Below are 17239 nucleotides of genomic sequence, written 5' to 3'. Positions count from 1 at the left end.
GAAGACGAAACTTATAGATTTTTAGAAAAAATATTCACATGAATTGAAATATTGAATTTTAATCAGTTCTAAAAAAAAATATTTGCTTTAGTTTTTCTGTGGCCTATAAACGTAAAAGGTTAAAAATAAAATAAAATACAAAATATATTGCTTGCATTTAGTCATTAATAGAATGTGTATGTCTTGTTACGACACTCTTCTTTTTTTCTTTTTTTATAAATTATATGTAAATAAATAAAAGCCATTTGTATTTTTCTGAAAATGTGTTTATTACATGTTTAACAATACTGTCAAAGCTGCTGTGGGGGTAAAGAACAACTGAGCAGACGTAACAGATACATAACAGGATGCTTACATTTTTGAGAACATATGCATTTTCTGGGGCAAATGGATAAAATAAAACCTGTTAACCACTTTACTTGGTAAGGTGGTCAACAAGTTTCACAAACAGATCTAGCATTTTATCCATTTGTCCCTGGGAGTGGTTAAGCCAGGCTCTGTCACGATCATCTTCTTCTTTTTGCCTCCTCTCCATGTTCTCACACCATTCCCTGAGGCCCTCTGCTGCACTCTCATCACTCTTCTTCCTTTTCCTCGGCCTCTTCAGCGTCTCAACTGGAGAACTTTCTGGAGAGCTAATCCTCTGAGCTCGCTGCTCCTGCTGCTGACAGAGATGCTGTGTCCGCCTTGTCTTCATTCTCCGTCTGGCTGACCACTACACTGCTTGGCCCTGAAGAGTAGAGGCTGACTGGTCTAATGGATGGCAGCATAGAAAATCCAAGTTGCTGCTATAACTTCTCCCTCATCTGTCCCTGACCCAGTTTTTGGAAGTGACAAGTCCTTAACATAACAATACATGCATATATTAAAGATAGAAATTATATTTACATGCTACAGTCTCACAGATGCAAAGACACTTCATACTGTTAATCAAATTACCTTATATTTTTTCTTTAGGTTTTCCCATTTCTTCTTGCATTGTTGAGGAGTTACTTTCCCCTCCAAGTCCATTATTTTCATTATTTCGCTGTTAAATTGGAAAAAAATATCTGTCTGTCTATCTGTTAAATATTTACCTAAAACATTTTAATATTGTTTACAGCCGTAAACTCACTCATAGCCTTGAGCAGAGGCATTTCTGTGCCCAGTGAAGAGATGGTCATTTTCAGACCTAAATCGAATAAAACTGAACGTCATTTCATGGGTAATATGCTTCGGTGAAGTCTGCATGGATGCGGACTTAGCCGAAGTGTGGACTGAGGGTGCAAAGGGGCGAGGCAAACTTCCGCTCTGGAGAATGGGACACACTACACACTCGCGCCCATCAACGCGCAATCCAGGGGCACAAGGGTGGGAGTGCGAATAAATGGGACTGGGCCAAAAAAAAAAGGAATTTCTTCATTATTTACACTCAGTGGTGGTTTTTGGGTGAAATGGAGAAGTGCCCAGGATGCAATCTGTGTAACGGTCATCCCATCTAATTTTAGAGGAGTGGGCACCCCCATGTCAGCATGCTGCTGGGAAATGTCTCATGTACTGTATTTAAAGAATGAAGAGCGAGGAGGGCGGGGACTCTGGATCTCACTAATAAAATTAAAGTTAAACTGCTTCCAAATAAAGTACATTTCACTCAATGTTTTGGTTGCATACCTATAGGAAATGTCTGGTCTTTGGTGTCCAGTCCTCATTTTTGTTGTGGGAATTTTGAAACAAAGAGTGAAACACTGAAACAACTTTCATGAAAATTAAAGGGTTTTTTTTCTGATAACTTGTTGACAGAAAAACAGTTACCACTGCAGCTATGTGATTTTGGGATTTTTTAAGTGCATGGCTTTTGATTTTGGAGGATGCAGCAGATATCTCTACTTTGCTAATTGGACTCAGCCTGACTTGATTCTGCATAAAGGTCCATCAAAGAAGCAGCAGTTTATTTTCTTCTTTCCTGATTTTAAACAACAGCCTGCTGTGCATAAAACCAACTATGAGAGTGAAAGTTTAAAATAATCCACTGTTGCTGTATGACTCACACCGTGGACTCTGTCTCTTCCTGATTACTCCACTGATGACCCTCAACACCATCATCATCTTCCTCCCGGGAGTCTGCAACCACCCTCCACACCTGCCCTTTAAAGGAGACCCACATGACTACATGTAGGAAAATAACACCAACACAAACAGAAGTTATTCAGCTGAGAGGAAACCTGAGTGATGGAAACACTTTAAAACTTATAAATCTATTATTTCCCACTGTAGCTCTTTCTGGCCTTGGAGCATTTTAGTTCTTCAAACAAAAGGAAAGATGCATCCACAATTTCTGAAGCATAGCTTTAGGAAAACAGCAATTCAGGAACCTCAGTGAGGAGGCTCAATGTGTTTGGTAAACAAGGGTTTTTGTGGTGTACAGAGTGATTTTAGAGAACTTCAGCCTGCTTTGTTTGCCTGTAGCAGACCAACATCTTTCCTCCTCCTGGTTTTGTCTGCTTCCAGTTCAGAGTGGGGTGGCAACAGCCGGCTGCTCAGGCCTGCGGTCAGTTTTCTATTTTCTCCTCTCTGTTTCTGCAGCTGCTGCCTGTCAATCCGCCCGATTTCTGGTGGAAGGTCGGTGAATATCAGCTGTCAGCACACTTCTTTACTGCCAGTCGGCCATGGAGCTTCAACGTGCAACCCTTGTAACTGTGTTCCTGCTCATGCTGCTCTCAACTGGTGAGTTCATGGTGGTTTTTTAAAATTTGACATAACAGTTTTCTTATGTTATGCTCTTGCTTTTACTCTAAGTATTAGAATTAAATATGCTTTATTTGATAAAGAAGATGGCTTAAATGATTTTTTTTACTTCGTAAAGTATTGTGTGTTGGCTGTAAATATCTAAATTATTTTAATGTTTCCATTTTCCTCACTATAATTACTAATATTATTAAAACGTACACATGCAGTCTCAAAATAGTCCATTAAAAAACATAGTTGACAGTTTTCTGTCACTGTACCAAAACTAAACATGAACAAGGTTATGTGATAAACTGTTTAGATGGGAAATGTATGCCGGTTACCGTTTGTGCAATGAAGGCAGTAGTGTTGGTAGTTTGATCTGCAGAGCAGCTGCTTTACAGTGAAATATGAGCAGCAAGAAAGCATCCACACACACTTTGTTTTCATCTGCCTGTGTGAATACCAAGGAATTTTCAGTTTACCGTATATATCATCTGAACAAATGAAGGTCAGAAACTAAATAAAATAAAAAAACAAGTAAAAACCTTGAGCTGCAGTAATTGGTGAAGCATTTTCGAAGAATAAATTATATTACATGCGTCCTTAAAAAGAAGAGCTATCCATTTAAAAACAGTCCTAAAAGATCTCTGTGGTGAAAATTAAATTCTTAAAACATTTTCTGATGTGCTAGAATATCAATCATGACTGAAGCAAGAAGGCAGCACCATTTTGCCAATGCTGTTTCTCAATAAGAGATTCTTGATAAGTGGTAAACCATTTCCTTCAACTTGTAGGATGAGGTTAATTTATTTGGGTCTGTCTAATGCTACCTTTAGGAACACTAATAGTACTAATAATAATATGGTAGATTTCGCATAAACAAATACTGGTGGGATAGCTGCATGTCCAAACTGATGTGTTGGACAGCACAAAGTTACTGGTTTTCATTGAGAACCAATGTTTTCAGCTGTATGTACCTTATTCAGGCATGGGCTGTAATTGTGACAGTTGTGACTATGAATTATCTGATCTGCAGTGAGCTCATGAATATTATGAACTGATCCCATGAAAAGTGATTAAATATATTAAACAAAACAACACGGGGTAAACAACTGTTTTCACATGCAGCTACATTACAGCATCTCCAACATGTTAACTGCCTTCACTGAACAATATGTAAAGAATGTAAAAATTTTCTTAAATCATGAGTCCATCCATCCATTTTCTACTCCTCATCTGGGGTCGGGTGAAGAGGGGCAGCTGCCTAAGCAGAGAAGCCCAGACTTCCGGGCATCCTGATGCATTCCCAGGCCAGCCAAGAGATGTAGTCCTTCCAGCGTTTCCTAGGTCTTTCATGGGATACTGCTAGTTTCTTCAGCTGTTTCAGGCAACATTTCTTATTTTTCCACAGCTTTTTGTGTACCATGTGAAAAGTGTGTGGTGCACTTTATAATGAACAAAGTGTTACAGTTGAAATTGTAAAAGTGCTACAAAAAGCACACAATTAGTCTGTTACATTTTAACTTGGAAGCAGGAATTATGGCGCTACCAATAGGAAATAAAAAAAATAAATAAACTGTAATATCTCCAAATGTGGATTTTACACTTCAAAAGTTTTAGGAACCTCTTCAGCCATGATCTCAATAGCATGGCTTCCCTGTGCTTAGTTGCAAAAATTAGCAGTTTATTTGTACCTCTGTCAGCTTATGTCTCATTAAATCTGTTTCACAAGTTGTATTGTCCATCCTCTATCCATGAACATTTATTTCTGCTGTTTGCATGTGCAAAATATTGTCCAGTGTAGTTTTTATTACTTTGTAATGCTGAACGCTAGCCTGGTCGCTAAACAAAACATTGAATGGTTTTCCAACTGGCACCTGGAATGTGGTCAGCTCTGTTACAACATTGTAAGAACAAGAACATGGTATTAAAGGTGAAAGAGTGGAAAATATGAACACAGGCTAACTGGATGGAAATGCAGTCTAGTGAAAGGATCATATCAGTGTGAACATGTTTTATTTCAGCTTAATTTGATATTCTCTACTGATGTTTTACTCCTCTTTCTGGTCAGTTTCTTGTGCATTTGTGCATCTCTATGATAATAAACTAAAGCTCAGTTCATGTGTCTTCACTACTCGACCTCATCTGGGTACCTCCTCTGCTCCACAACCCACACAGCTCCACAATATGTCGGTATGCAGAGGCCATAAATCTGGACCAGAGTGCATTGTCCTTGATACATATTGTGTGTCACTGAGAAAAACAAACACTACACCAAGTAAAGGAGCTGTTAGCAACTTATTACATGGTTTGGCTCCTGCTTGGAATAAGAAATACTTGAAATGTTCATGTCTTCCTTGTCAGTGCAAATGACTTAATGACAAACAGATGAAGTCTCACAAACTCTTAAAAAGTGTTTGCAGCCAAATAAATAGGCTGAACATCTGGAAAGTGAATGAGATGATAACATTGTGAGGTGGTGAGCATTAACGTCATGTAGCAAGAAACTGGATGTTGCTGTAATCAGATGTTGAGATGTAGTAAGTAAGTAGTAAGTGTGTCAATAACTACTGACAATGTACAATTTATTTATTGCAGTTCTGTCAATTCTTTTGTCTTTTTGTTGAGAGTTCAGATTGAAACTTTTTCCAAATAAATAAGATTGGACTTTTCAATCACAAATGGGAGTAATAAAATGCAACCAATGCTTGTTTTCCTCCTTAGCAGTGCTAGCCAGTTGCCTCTGGGCTCTTGGGGCCCTGGGCCCTTCACTCTGGCCCTGGCCTGGCTGGGTTAGGGTTAGGGTTCTTGGACCGCCAGGGCCTGTGCCCCCGCGGGGGGGGGGGGGGGGGGGGGGGGGGGGGTTCTCTTCTCTTCTCCGATGTTGTCATGGTTTCTGGGTTTTGATTTTTGTCATGTTTAGTTCAGTCTTGCTCTTGGTTTATAGTTCTTGGGTTTTATCATGTTCAGTTTGTTATGTTCATGCTTTAGGTTTTCAGTTTTGTCATGTTTGGTTTTCCCTCTTGTGTTCCTGTGGTTCCTGTTTCTGGCTCATTAGTTCACCTGGTCTAATTACTCATTCACTTCACCTGTTCCTTGTTACTCCTCCTGTGCATATATACCCCATGGTTTTCAGTTTGCTTTTGTCAGATCCTTACATATGGTTCTTTCCCCTGTTGTGTGTGGTTCCCTGTCCTGTGTTTCGAGAAATAAACCTTGTCACCAGCACAGTTCTGCCTCCTGCCTTGACTGCCTGCATTTGGGTCCTCACCTCCGCCCGCTACACGTGACAGATGTGGGGTAGCTTGGGTTGGTACTCCGGGATTGCTGCTGATGGCCCGGGTCTCTGGGCCGCCCTAGTCTACCTCTAGCCTCTGTGGAGGCGTGGTCGCATTTCCATGATCTGACTCACCACTCCTCATCTCTGATCACTCCTCATTCCTCATCCTCTGCATGCAGACAGTCACTGAGGTGTCCAGTAGGTTTATACACTAAGAGATATTTTAGTTTTTCTGTGAGTGTGTATCTGGTATTTCAGTTGTTGTTGTGGTACGTTTGTTATGGTTTTTTGATTTTGTTACTATTTAGGAATTATGATAACTATATTATTTTATAGTAATTCTTGATTACTGTCAGCTCTGTTTTTCTGTAAAAGCTGAAGGAAATGTTCTGGTATGTTTCTGTTTAAGTGTATCAGTTTGTTGTCTGGTGATAGTTTGGACTGAAGGGTCGTTTCTTTCCATTTGTTGTGTTTTTTCTCCTCTTTCTGCTATTCCCTTTGCTTTTTTTTTTTTTTTTTTTTTTTTTTTTTTGAGGGTGTCTTCCTTCTTTTTCTGTTTCCTCTGATCAGGTCCGGCAAGATTACATAGATTCCATAATTCAAAGTAAATAAATAACAATGAATAAATTAAGTAATTAATCATTTTATCAAGAGGAGCCTTATATCCATAAACCTCCTCTTGGCAAAGCAAATTGTTCGGCACAACACAGCAATCAGGCTGTCATTTGGCTTGCTATGATGCTGGACTGGAAAGGTTTTAAAAAAAAGCCCAAAAAGAAATATCTACTTTAATGTCTACAAATTTTGTCTTCTGCTTCATCAGGAAGATTATCACGATCTCAAGTGTGTGCTCTATACTGTGGTTTATATGTAGTGGATGTAGTTGTTTTGGCCTGAATGTGAAGTTTGAAGTGTGTTTTTTGTGTCAGAGTGTTGGGGCAGGAACGAGGAGGAGCGTCTGATCAACTACCTGTTCAAAGAGAAAGGGTACAACAAAGAGCTGCGGCCAGTCGAGAGGCAGCAGGACGCTGTTGATGTTTACCTCGCCCTCACGCTGTCTAACCTCATCTCTCTGGTACACACCTTCCACCTGTTTCCATTTTAAATTCCAGGCCCTACTATCCTGGAAAGTAGGGCCTTTTAATATTATTATTCACTATTTATGCCTTTACAGTTGATATTTTTAAGTCCTGTGTTATTTAGACTAAATTGTTAGGCTGTATTTATAGCTTCTTACTGTCTTATTTGTATTCGTTCCATTTTAAAATTGTTTGTCAGTTGTTTCGTGTAATGTCGTGTTCTTCTATTCTGTATTTACTGTTGTTTGTTTACCTGCCGAGGGACTACAGATGCAAACTAGCTTTCAGCTAACTCTGCTACAATCATGTGATTGTGCATTGTCCATGTCAAATAAACAATAAAAATGAAAATAACATTAAATTTTCTTCATACAATGATAAGGTTAAATATATTTTCAGTCTTTAGAGGTTTCTTTTTTTAGATTTTGTCTGTCTGACGAGCAAAGTTAGTTATTTTATTTGTTTGAAGACTCTTTTAAAGAGTTGATCTGTTTAATTTTGACTTTTTCTTCTCAATTTTTAGAAAGAAGTAGATGAGACATTGCTGACGAATGTGTGGATTGACCACGTACGTTAAGGTTAATTTCTTTCATTGTTTACATAATTCTGTTTTTTTGTGTCTAACATCTGTCTGTGTGTTGTGACAGACATGGACCGACTACAGACTGACGTGGAATGTGTCAGAGTTTGACGGCATCAACATACTTCGCCTGCCGCCCAGCATGGTGTGGCTGCCAGAAATCGTACTGGAGAACAAGTGAGATTCTGTTTGGTTTCTACCTGCAGAGTTGCTCTATCTGTTGCATCTGGAGGAAAAAAATGTTCCCCGAGTATGAAATCCAGCTTTTGACTTCTTCCAAGTCCCCAAATTTACTCTTCCATAGCCCAGAGGAAAATAATCTTTCAGCCAAATCAATCATTTTCATACCTTCAGCTTAGCTCTGACGTCACTTTCTTACTGGTGATGTCGCTTCCTTGCCGTTGCCGAGGTAACTGGCATGCGCAATGACCTCTGTCTGCCATTGCCTGGGCGACAGGCATTTACACCCTCTTCACTTTTGTGTCAGCCTCTGTATCTAACGTTGAAGGCCGTAGAAGGCTTGAACCGTGATAACGTTGAGCTTCTGCGTTGGTTTCTCTGATGAGACGTTTGTTTGGACTTTGCAGGTTCAAGCAGAGCTCTTCTCCAGGTCACAACATTGCTGTGACATTCACTTTCAGATTTGTCACTCTGCTTAGTGTCAAGTTTGATCCATACATAATCTGATATTGATTCAGTAATGTTAGAATATTATCTTTAGCTGGATGTCAGTGCCTTGATTCTCTTCTTTTTTACTCATTCTGTTGAAGATCTGCTGTGTTTGGATCATTGTCCTGCTGCATGAACCAGTTGCAGCCAAGCTTTAGCCAAACTTGCTGCTGTGTGACCAGACATTTCCACTTTAGTCTGGTCTGTCCTGCAAAGCAATCATGAAAATGAGCAACTGCTTCTCTATGATAATTGCTGATGTGTTTCCTCCTTGGCATTGTGTTAACACACACCTGAATCCTGCATACTTACAAACCACCAAAACGTCTGCCTCTGTAGAGGTGGTCACATCAATAATCAAGTGCTTGGTTATCAGCACATGGCAAAAACCTACCCTCTCGAATCCTGTGGCAGCAGTGAGTTTTTCACACACTGCTTGGTTTAGTTTTTCTTAGATAGATCATGATGCAGTGCAATATGATGTGTTGTTGTTTGACTGAGGCTGTAGGTACCTACCTTTAAGACATGGGAAGAAACATGTGCATAAACATAAAGCTATAGATTAAACAGAGGGTATAGTTTCTTCTTCACATGACTGTATAGAGTGTGATTTTTAGACACTTGTATTATCTGTTTCTCGTCTCTTCCTCAGTAATGATGCCCAGTTCCAGGTGGCCTACTACAGTAATGTACTGGTGGATAAAGATGGTCTCTGTTACTGGTTACCTCCTGCCATCTTCCGTTCCTCATGCTCCATCAACGTCAACTACTTTCCCTTCGACTGGCAGAACTGCACCCTTAAATTCACGTAGGACAGAAACCACACATCAGTAAACATAAAGTCTGTGGTACATTTAACTCACTGATAAACTCTTGTTTATACTCAAACGTTTGGACGCAGTTTTAAATTGTGTCCAAACGTTTCACTGGTGGTGTATGTCTATGTCACTGTAACCTTCTGCACATCCTTCCTTTCATCGAAAGGTATACAGCTGATTTTCATGTTACTCTGCAGATCTCTGACCTACAATGCCAAAGAGATCAGGATGTTGCTGAAGGAAGAAGGGGATGACCCCACCAAATGGACTGTAGAATGGATCATCATCGACCCTGCCAGCTTCACGGGTAACAATTCAAAACGAGTAGAGGCTCCAAAAGCTGCTGAAGTTATTTAACATATGATGATGATAATCTGAATTTAACATCAGGTTTCCTCTTGCCACACGTTTGTGTTTACTTAACCTCAGTTTTTGACGTGTATTTTCAGTTTTGTGATCCATGTGTAAACGTGCTCACAGATTTTAAAAGGACTTCTCTTAAAGGTCACAAATACAAATCTGTGAATGATTTACAAACCCAAGAACATGAATGACAACCTGTGGTCACAATGAGAACATCCAACCCACATGCATGGTTTACAAACCTGCATGCATTACACTTTATGAACTGACATCATGGGCTTTATTTATTTATTTATTCATTCATTTATTTGTTCATTCATCTTCCAGCAACTGGCACAAGGTGGGCTTTGTACAAGTGAGCTAAATTTAATTAAATCAAATAATTTGAGTTCATATCACAAATATTATCTCCCGTGCTGCCAGGAAAACAGTTGATCAGTTTTTTTGTTTTTTGTTTTTTTTTTCTTCTAAATTAAGTCATTTTATTTAAATTAAACTTTGTAGGTTTTAACTGTGGAAAAAAATGAGCTGTGTTTGTAGATTCAGAAGAGAAACACACCTGCCAGGTTCTTATAATGTTGCTGTAAACTGCACTTAATACATAATCATTGAAGTTAGATGATCTGAAACTTGTTTTCTCATGCACAGAGAACGGTGAGTGGGAGATCATCCACCGGCCAGCCAAAAGAAACACCTACAAACACATTCCCATGGAGAGCAACAAGCACCAGGACATCACCTTCTACCTGGTCATCAAGCGCAAACCTCTCTTCTACATTGTCAACATCATCATCCCCTGTGTGCTCATCTCTTTCCTGGCCTCACTCGTCTACTACCTGCCTGCTGACAGTCAGTGCTCATTCATCTCTCTAAACACCCTGTTAGAACTAAAGTATTTCAACCAAATGACAAAATAACTATAGTTAAACTCAAAGTGTTTTGGAAAACTCTGAACACCTTTTTGGGTTTTAAAGCTGAAAACTGCTTGTGTTTGGTATGTAGGTGGTGAGAAGATGACGTTGTCCATCTCAGTGCTGCTGGCTCAGTCTGTCTTCTTGCTGCTGATCTCTCAAAGGCTGCCAGAGACGTCCATGTCTGTTCCACTAATTGTCAAGTAGGTAAAAACACACTTAGCCCTGTTGTCTTAAAGGTTTTTAATTTGTCTTTGGCCTCTGGATCTTCTCCAGACAGTTGAAAACATGCAACTGTGCAACCACTACCAGGGAAACCTAATCTGGATCCCACATTGCTACTGAACTGCAGACTCATCTTTCTTTTCTGTGTAAGGCTTTGGAGAAAGTCATCACTGCATAGTTGAAGGAAAGCAGTAATTTTAACAGATTTCACTGCATAGCTCAGAGATAGTCCTTGTCAGAGTGACCACTGTCCTACTACTGAGAGCAGAAAGGAGATTGTTGTATTTTAGTTTCTTAGATTTAAGTTCTGCCTTTAATACTGCTGACCTCAACATCTTCAGTCATTTAGGGTTGAAACTAATATTTTCCCTCTTAGCTTACTATGCACATATCCCCCCAACAGAACTTTTTCTATCATGTTGAATAATTTTATCTCCTCTGTGGTTTAGCTTAGCTGTGGCGTATCACAGGGCTCAGTCTTTGGTCCCCTTCTGTTCTGTATTTACATGTTACTTCTTGGCCAGCTTATTCAGGCCCATAATGTGAATTTTACTGTAATTACCACTTTTGATGGCATTTAGTTGTACATGCCCATATAACCCACAGATAACAGCTTTATCAGTCTCACGGTTTGTCTTTCTAACATTAAATCCGGAATGGCCCAAAATGTCCGTAAGTTCAATGACAAAAAAATCCGAGGACATTCTCTTTGGTCCCCTAAATTCTGTAACTTATATTGTTTCAGATAAGATCACTCAATCTCCTATGAAAAGGAGAAATATTTGGTGTTAATCTTATTTTGATGCTCAGGTCAATAGTTTTGTAAAGTCTTTTTTTCCAGCTAAAATCAAGTAATTTCTTCCAACCGCTGATTTTACAAAAGGTCATGCAGGTTTTTGTCTATTCTCGAGTTGACTAGTGTCAGGCCTCCCTCTGTCACCTACAAATAATTCAAAACACTGCAGCAAGGCGCATTACTGGTGAAAAAAGTATTCTTTCCTCCCTTCACATGCTTCTTGTTAGATTTTGTTCACCTTCAAAACCTTAAGCGTGCCTGACATCCAGCTCACATAGCTGACTTGGCATGTTTCCTCCTGACCACTGAGCTCAGCAGATAGTGCCCTTTTAGCCATTCCCAGATCACAGCTTGTGACAAAGGGAGATCCAATCTGGATTTTTCCATTAAAGCCCCCACCTCATGTAACTCCTTGTCCACTGCGACATCTCTTGATACCTTCAAATCCCTTCTTAAAACTGTTTTTGGAGGATCATGGGTCTGATGAATATATTATATATTATATTGCTGCTAAACTAGCTGCCTTCTCACCTCTTTTCTAGTTTTGCCATTTAGTTACTTTTTGGGTAGAGGTGCTATTTACATAATACCTTGCAATTATTGTTACTGTTGCTATTATATACATACACAATACTAATAAAACTATATATGATATCAGTGGTTGGTTTGGATGAATCTTTCTGATCAGAACTTCTCAAAAAAGTTGCTTTTCACACTAAACCTCTTTGTACAAAAACCTGTAGGGTGTAACTAAACCGCAACATTTACATTACAAACGTAACAGAACAACATGTCTGCAGAAAACTTTACAGAAGCTACAGGCATCAGCACAGATAGGGAGCAGCAGGTGTGCTAGCTGTCCATCATAGTCCATGAAAGTAAGTTCAAACTAAGCTGAAAGATTACTGAAATGTTAATACACTACTGACTGTCTCTCAGGTATCTGATGTTCATCATGGTGCTGGTTACTGTCGTGGTGTTGAACTGTGTGGTCGTCCTCAACCTGCACTTCAGGACACCGAGCACACATGTGATGACTGAGTGGACCAAGATGGTAACACACACTAAACACACCTACATGTGTGGTACAGAACTGTGTAACAGTCTCAACCCAGCCTTCATTTTTCTTTAAATACGGTCGGAAAAACTGAAAATAATTTTTTGAAACAGGTAAAAAGAGACGTGTGCAATTCTAAAGAGTTTGAAAGTCAGTATTTGCTATGACTGTCTTTATTTTTAAACACACACTGAATCATCTTGAACCTACTTTCTTATCATTTATTTAAGTAGTTCTCAGGAATAGTTCTCCGGGCTTCTTGAAGGACATCTCTCTCCTTTGGGAGTTGGCAGACTTTGGTTCTGTTTTCTGTTAAGAGGGTTCCACACTGCTTCAGTTATTTTGAGGTCCAGGCTCTGGGGAGGGTTCATGCCTCCATCAGACCTGACTGACTGACTTTCCATCCAGCTCTGAGTCTTGAGCCCGACTTCCACCTTCTACCTTTGCTCTAACCCCCTTTTCTGACCTGTTGAGGTAGTGTCTTGTATTATTGTCTTGACACATCAGTTTTGCCATCAGAAGACAGTTAATTTTCACACTGCAACTCACCTCTTGAAGACGGTGCAGTGCACTTTTACCAAGAAAAACTAGGTTTTTTGTGTCAACTTCCAGATGTACATGTTCATTAATTAAACTGCTCATTGATTAAATTGTACTGTGTGTGTCATCAGGTTTTCATGCATTTTTGTTTATTTTGAGTCCAGTTTTTCTTGGAGCGGTTGCCACGGATTCTGCGTATGTCTCACCCGGAAGAGGCCGAGCCATATTGGGATGGAGCGTTGCCACGGCGATCCAGCTCAGCGGGTTACATCGCAAAAGCAGAGGAATACTACAGCGTCAAATCCCGCAGTGAGCTGATGTTTGAGAAGCAGTCTGAGAGGCATGGACTGGTGAAACGGTCCACACATGCTGCAGGTCCGCCCAGAAAAATCAGCAAATATTTAAATTGATGTGTTTTTTTCTTCTTTGGCCATTTGTGGCAGTGAAATGAACACTTACAAAACATTTTACCACATATTAATGTGACATCTTTTGTTTTTGACTCTATCAAGGGATCAACTCATTTTATTTAATAATTATGTAGAAGTAATCTTCTAGCCATTCAGCCGCCACGTATATCAGCACAAACACCTCGTACAACACTAACTGTGGTGGTTGGTTGATGATTTGAGCTTGTATTTTAGTCAAATACGAAGACATCTGTCTGAAACTGGGTGAATGCATTGCAACTGGACATGATCCCTAACACAGCAGATTAGGAGAATGAATCAGTGTTGACATGATCCAGTGAAAGTTCAGACCTCCACCTGATTAAAAGGCAACTTCAATGAACTGAAGCAACATTTTACAAAAGAGAGACTAAAATTCTTCAAAATCTTCCTGTTAGACTGATAAAGTCTCATAGAAAATGTAACATCAATGCATGACTGCAGACAGAAAAACAAGGATGTGTTTGTGTAGTGGTGAAGCCGCAGGAAGATGGAGGTGTGACGGATCAGCTGTATGGAGAGATGAAGCCGGCTGTGGACGGAGCGAACTACATCATCAAACACATGCGCAACAAGAATGACTACAACGAGGTGAGACAGCAGGAGGATGCTCTTTGTGTTTCTACGGCTGGAAAATAGTTAACAAGTCAGCATACATTTATTCTAAATATGATGGTCAGTCTAAGAATATGTTTTTCTTTTTTGACCAAATTCTGACCATAATGTAGAAAAGTGTAGCAGCACTGTGGCCCAAAGAGTTTTTCATTGTGGAGATGAGAAAAGTAAATTTTGTCTACCTAATCTATAAATATTCCCCTTTGATAAAGAGGAATTGACATTTTTTATAGTTTCAGCTAAAACTGAAAATAACCTCTGAAAGGCCAGTTTTTCATCTGGACCCACACTCTGCACATGCTTCCCTTCTTCCCCATGTTTAATAAAATTCAGCCAGGTGGGAAATAAACACGCAGCTCTGGATGAATACCCATGCTGAAGCTCTGCTTTGGTAGAGGAATAACCAGGTGGCTGCTGTAACTCTGTCTTGGATCGTGAAAGAAGCTCCATTCTTCATTTAATTAAAACTCTACTCAATCGAAGGACTGGAGGTCTGACTATGAGTCAGAGCTGATCATCATAGCGACTCTGGTATCTGAATCTGAAAAATATCCCTGCAAGAGGCTTAAAAATGTGGTTGAAAGCTAAAATCGGAGGAGTGGAGACAGTTTCAGCGGCTTATTGATGCTGATGCAGGACTGTGATCTTCAGTTTTAAAGCAACTATGGGAGTGAAAGTTCAAAATAATCCACTCTACTGTCTTCACAGGAGAAAGATAACTGGAGCGGCATCGCCCGCACCGTGGACCGTCTCTGCCTCTTCCTTGTTACTCCAGTGATGACCCTTGGCACCATCATCATCTTCCTCACGGGAATCTGCAACCACCCTCCACACCTGCCCTTTAAAGGTGACCCACATGACTACATCGAGGAAAGCGCACGTCTGCTGGAACTCTGAGAAATAACTTACTTTAACTGTAGTTTGTTGGTCCTTAATTACTTTTACGTGACTTTTCTAGCTTCAAACTGCAGCTGTGTGTGTTTTCTTAGTCTAAGGTTTGTATAACACTGTTTTATTGGTGTGATTTTTAGAAACAGCTGACCGAACATGTGCCTGTCTGTCATTTATTCTGGCTGTTGATCAGAGAGCTGAAACATGTTTTAATATTAACTAAATTCCCCTGAAATGATGATCCTTTCATAAGCAAATGTTGCTGGCATGGTCTTTAATTTATAAACACAACTTTAGCCCACATCAAGGCTTCAAATAAATTCTCTTTATACAAGAAAAAAATGGTTAAACAACATTATTACAGCAAGCCAACTATTTAATCAAGAAGGGGATCTTTACACCTGAATTTTGAATTTTTACATTATAAAACTGATCTGACTTCTTAGAGGTGTAGTAGGAAGTTGTGCTCTGCCTTTTCTTCCTCAGGGAACTTAAACTTATATCAAAAGGACTTATTTTCTATCCGCATCCAAACAGAAGAATCTAACAATTTCATCAAGAATTTAGCTGCAAACCTTCCTCTCATTCCTTTTTGCTCCTGTTAAAGGTATAAATGAAGGAAAAAACGTGTGAAATTTAAACAAAAAGGTTAAGAAAATCTCTTAAAACGTTGCACAGGTTTTATCCTACCAACACTTTCTGTTAAGCCCAAGGAGAAACAATGATACGTTTATCTGCATCGTCCACATACAAAACCACATTTTATCATAGACCCCAATTTTTCTGTGTTGGAAAAATGTCTAATGTGGTTATAGAGATTATGCTAGCAAGCTAAAATTTCACTTTTATTTATGCACCCTGTCATATTTTTGAAACATTAATTTATTTCTCTAAACTCCATTTTGTTTGAAACTCCTGACATTTTGTGTGATAATAAACCCAAGTTGTAGATGTTTTCTTTATTCTCTATTTTATCCTGTATGCCATGTTCTTTAGGGTTTGTTGCTCTGAATAAAGATTAATAAAAAAAACAATTAATGGAAGTCAGTTGAGTCGTATGCAGTGGCGTTCACTAGATGGTGCTAGAGCACCCGCCCTTTGCCCTCTGAACCAACGAAGTGCCCTTTTCAGAGTCATTACTTTTGTAATAGAGTACACCGTGCTGTATGTGGCCCACCGGCTTAAAGCAAGCACACAAGCAATGGTAGAATTTGTAATTTGGTACAGCACGTGAAGCTGTCATTCTATATATTATAGCTGAAAATATAGTGCGCTATACATAGTAGTACAGTAAATTAGTTAAGGCGGACACACACTACAGGATAATCAGCTGATTTTGTCCCGTCTCCCCCTAACGATCAAAGCCAGCAAAGGCCTGATTGTCAGATGTTTGCAAACAACATCGTGTCCGATTTTCCTGTGTTGTGGGGTGTGTTAAAGTTCCCATATTATGCAAAATTTTTTAACTTTTTTAAAAGGTTTTAACTTTTTTAAAGGTTTTCCAACCATCACATGTGTCCTCATAGCCTGTGTATGAGGCCGAAAATAAAAACATTCTGTCTCCTCTCTCACTTGCTCCACTTTTTAGCAAAAGTGTGCTCAAACAGGTGTTTCTTTCAGTTTTACGATTAAGACTTTCAAAAGAAAAAAAAAACCAAAACAAATCAAACAAACAAAAAAACAACAGCAAAAAAAAAAACAAAACAAGAAAGACAAGCCTTGTGCAATTGGAGAACTTATATGTTAGCTGGCTGTCTAATTTAGCAGTGACGCCACATGAGGGCAGTAAATTTAATATTGTATATGCAAAGTTTATTACAATAAAAACAGGAAGACCTTTATTTGAAATGCACCTGGAGGAACTCTATAGGCTAGAGGAGGACGTAGCTTGAATGTATGAGTGTATGGGGGGGAAAGTAAATAAACCAGATGGGATGACCTATGCCCCCGGAAAACTGTGTACCTCATTTCATTAACATAGACAGATAGTATAACAGTATAAGTTTACATTAGGCTATATAATTAATATATGCAGTAATTTATTTGCTAAATGTCAAACAGAAAAAGTCAAGCTGCCTTGTAGTAATGTCACCAAGACTTATTCAGACTGTTAGTCGCTTTTCATTTAACAGTTGCAGCATGCCTAGAAAGGAAACACTAAGGAGAGAGAAAGGAAGGGGACTACAGGCTGCCAGGGAAGCAGCTCTCTGCAAGAAGCAAGGAGGATGAAGAGGAAGATGAAGAAGAAAGTCTGAGTCAT

The 17239-nt window shown here is 39.3% G+C and overlaps 1 protein-coding gene across 2 annotated transcripts; it reads left to right on the top strand.

Moving 5' to 3' along the window:
- Positions 1 to 2443: 2443 nt before the first annotated feature.
- Positions 2444 to 15612, top strand: chrnd (cholinergic receptor, nicotinic, delta (muscle)). 2 transcript variants are annotated; one of them, XM_041968928.1, is made up of 12 exons: positions 2444 to 2703; positions 6916 to 7061; positions 7589 to 7633; positions 7713 to 7822; positions 8967 to 9122; positions 9330 to 9439; positions 10144 to 10344; positions 10498 to 10609; positions 12367 to 12481; positions 13189 to 13399; positions 13946 to 14064; positions 14797 to 15612. In XM_041968928.1, exons 1-12 carry the CDS (start codon positions 2646 to 2648, stop codon positions 14983 to 14985), a joined length of 1572 nt encoding a protein of 523 aa, XP_041824862.1. In that variant the 5' UTR covers positions 2444 to 2645; the 3' UTR covers positions 14986 to 15612. The 2 variants fall into 2 exon arrangements, with proteins under 2 accessions (XP_041824862.1, XP_041824863.1); XM_041968929.1 differs by lacking the exon at positions 2444 to 2703 and adding an exon at positions 6162 to 6255.
- Positions 15613 to 17239: the final 1627 nt, after the last annotated feature.

This window comes from Melanotaenia boesemani, chromosome 18 (genome assembly GCF_017639745.1).
Source record: "Melanotaenia boesemani isolate fMelBoe1 chromosome 18, fMelBoe1.pri, whole genome shotgun sequence".
Classification (NCBI taxonomy): Eukaryota; Metazoa; Chordata; class Actinopteri; order Atheriniformes; family Melanotaeniidae; genus Melanotaenia; species Melanotaenia boesemani.
Note: the sequence above shows the minus strand (reverse complement) of the source record. Positions and strands in the feature narration are given on the sequence as shown.

Coding starts and splice junctions, on each gene's coding strand:
- chrnd (XM_041968928.1), top strand. CDS start 2,646: ATGGAGCTTCAACGTGCAACCCTTGTAACTGTGTTCCTGCTCATGCTG. Junction 7,823..8,966: donor GAAATCGTACTGGAGAACAA/GTGAGATTCTGT, acceptor TCTCTTCCTCAG/TAATGATGCCCAGTTCCAGG. Junction 9,123..9,329: donor AACTGCACCCTTAAATTCAC/GTAGGACAGAAA, acceptor GTTACTCTGCAG/ATCTCTGACCTACAATGCCA.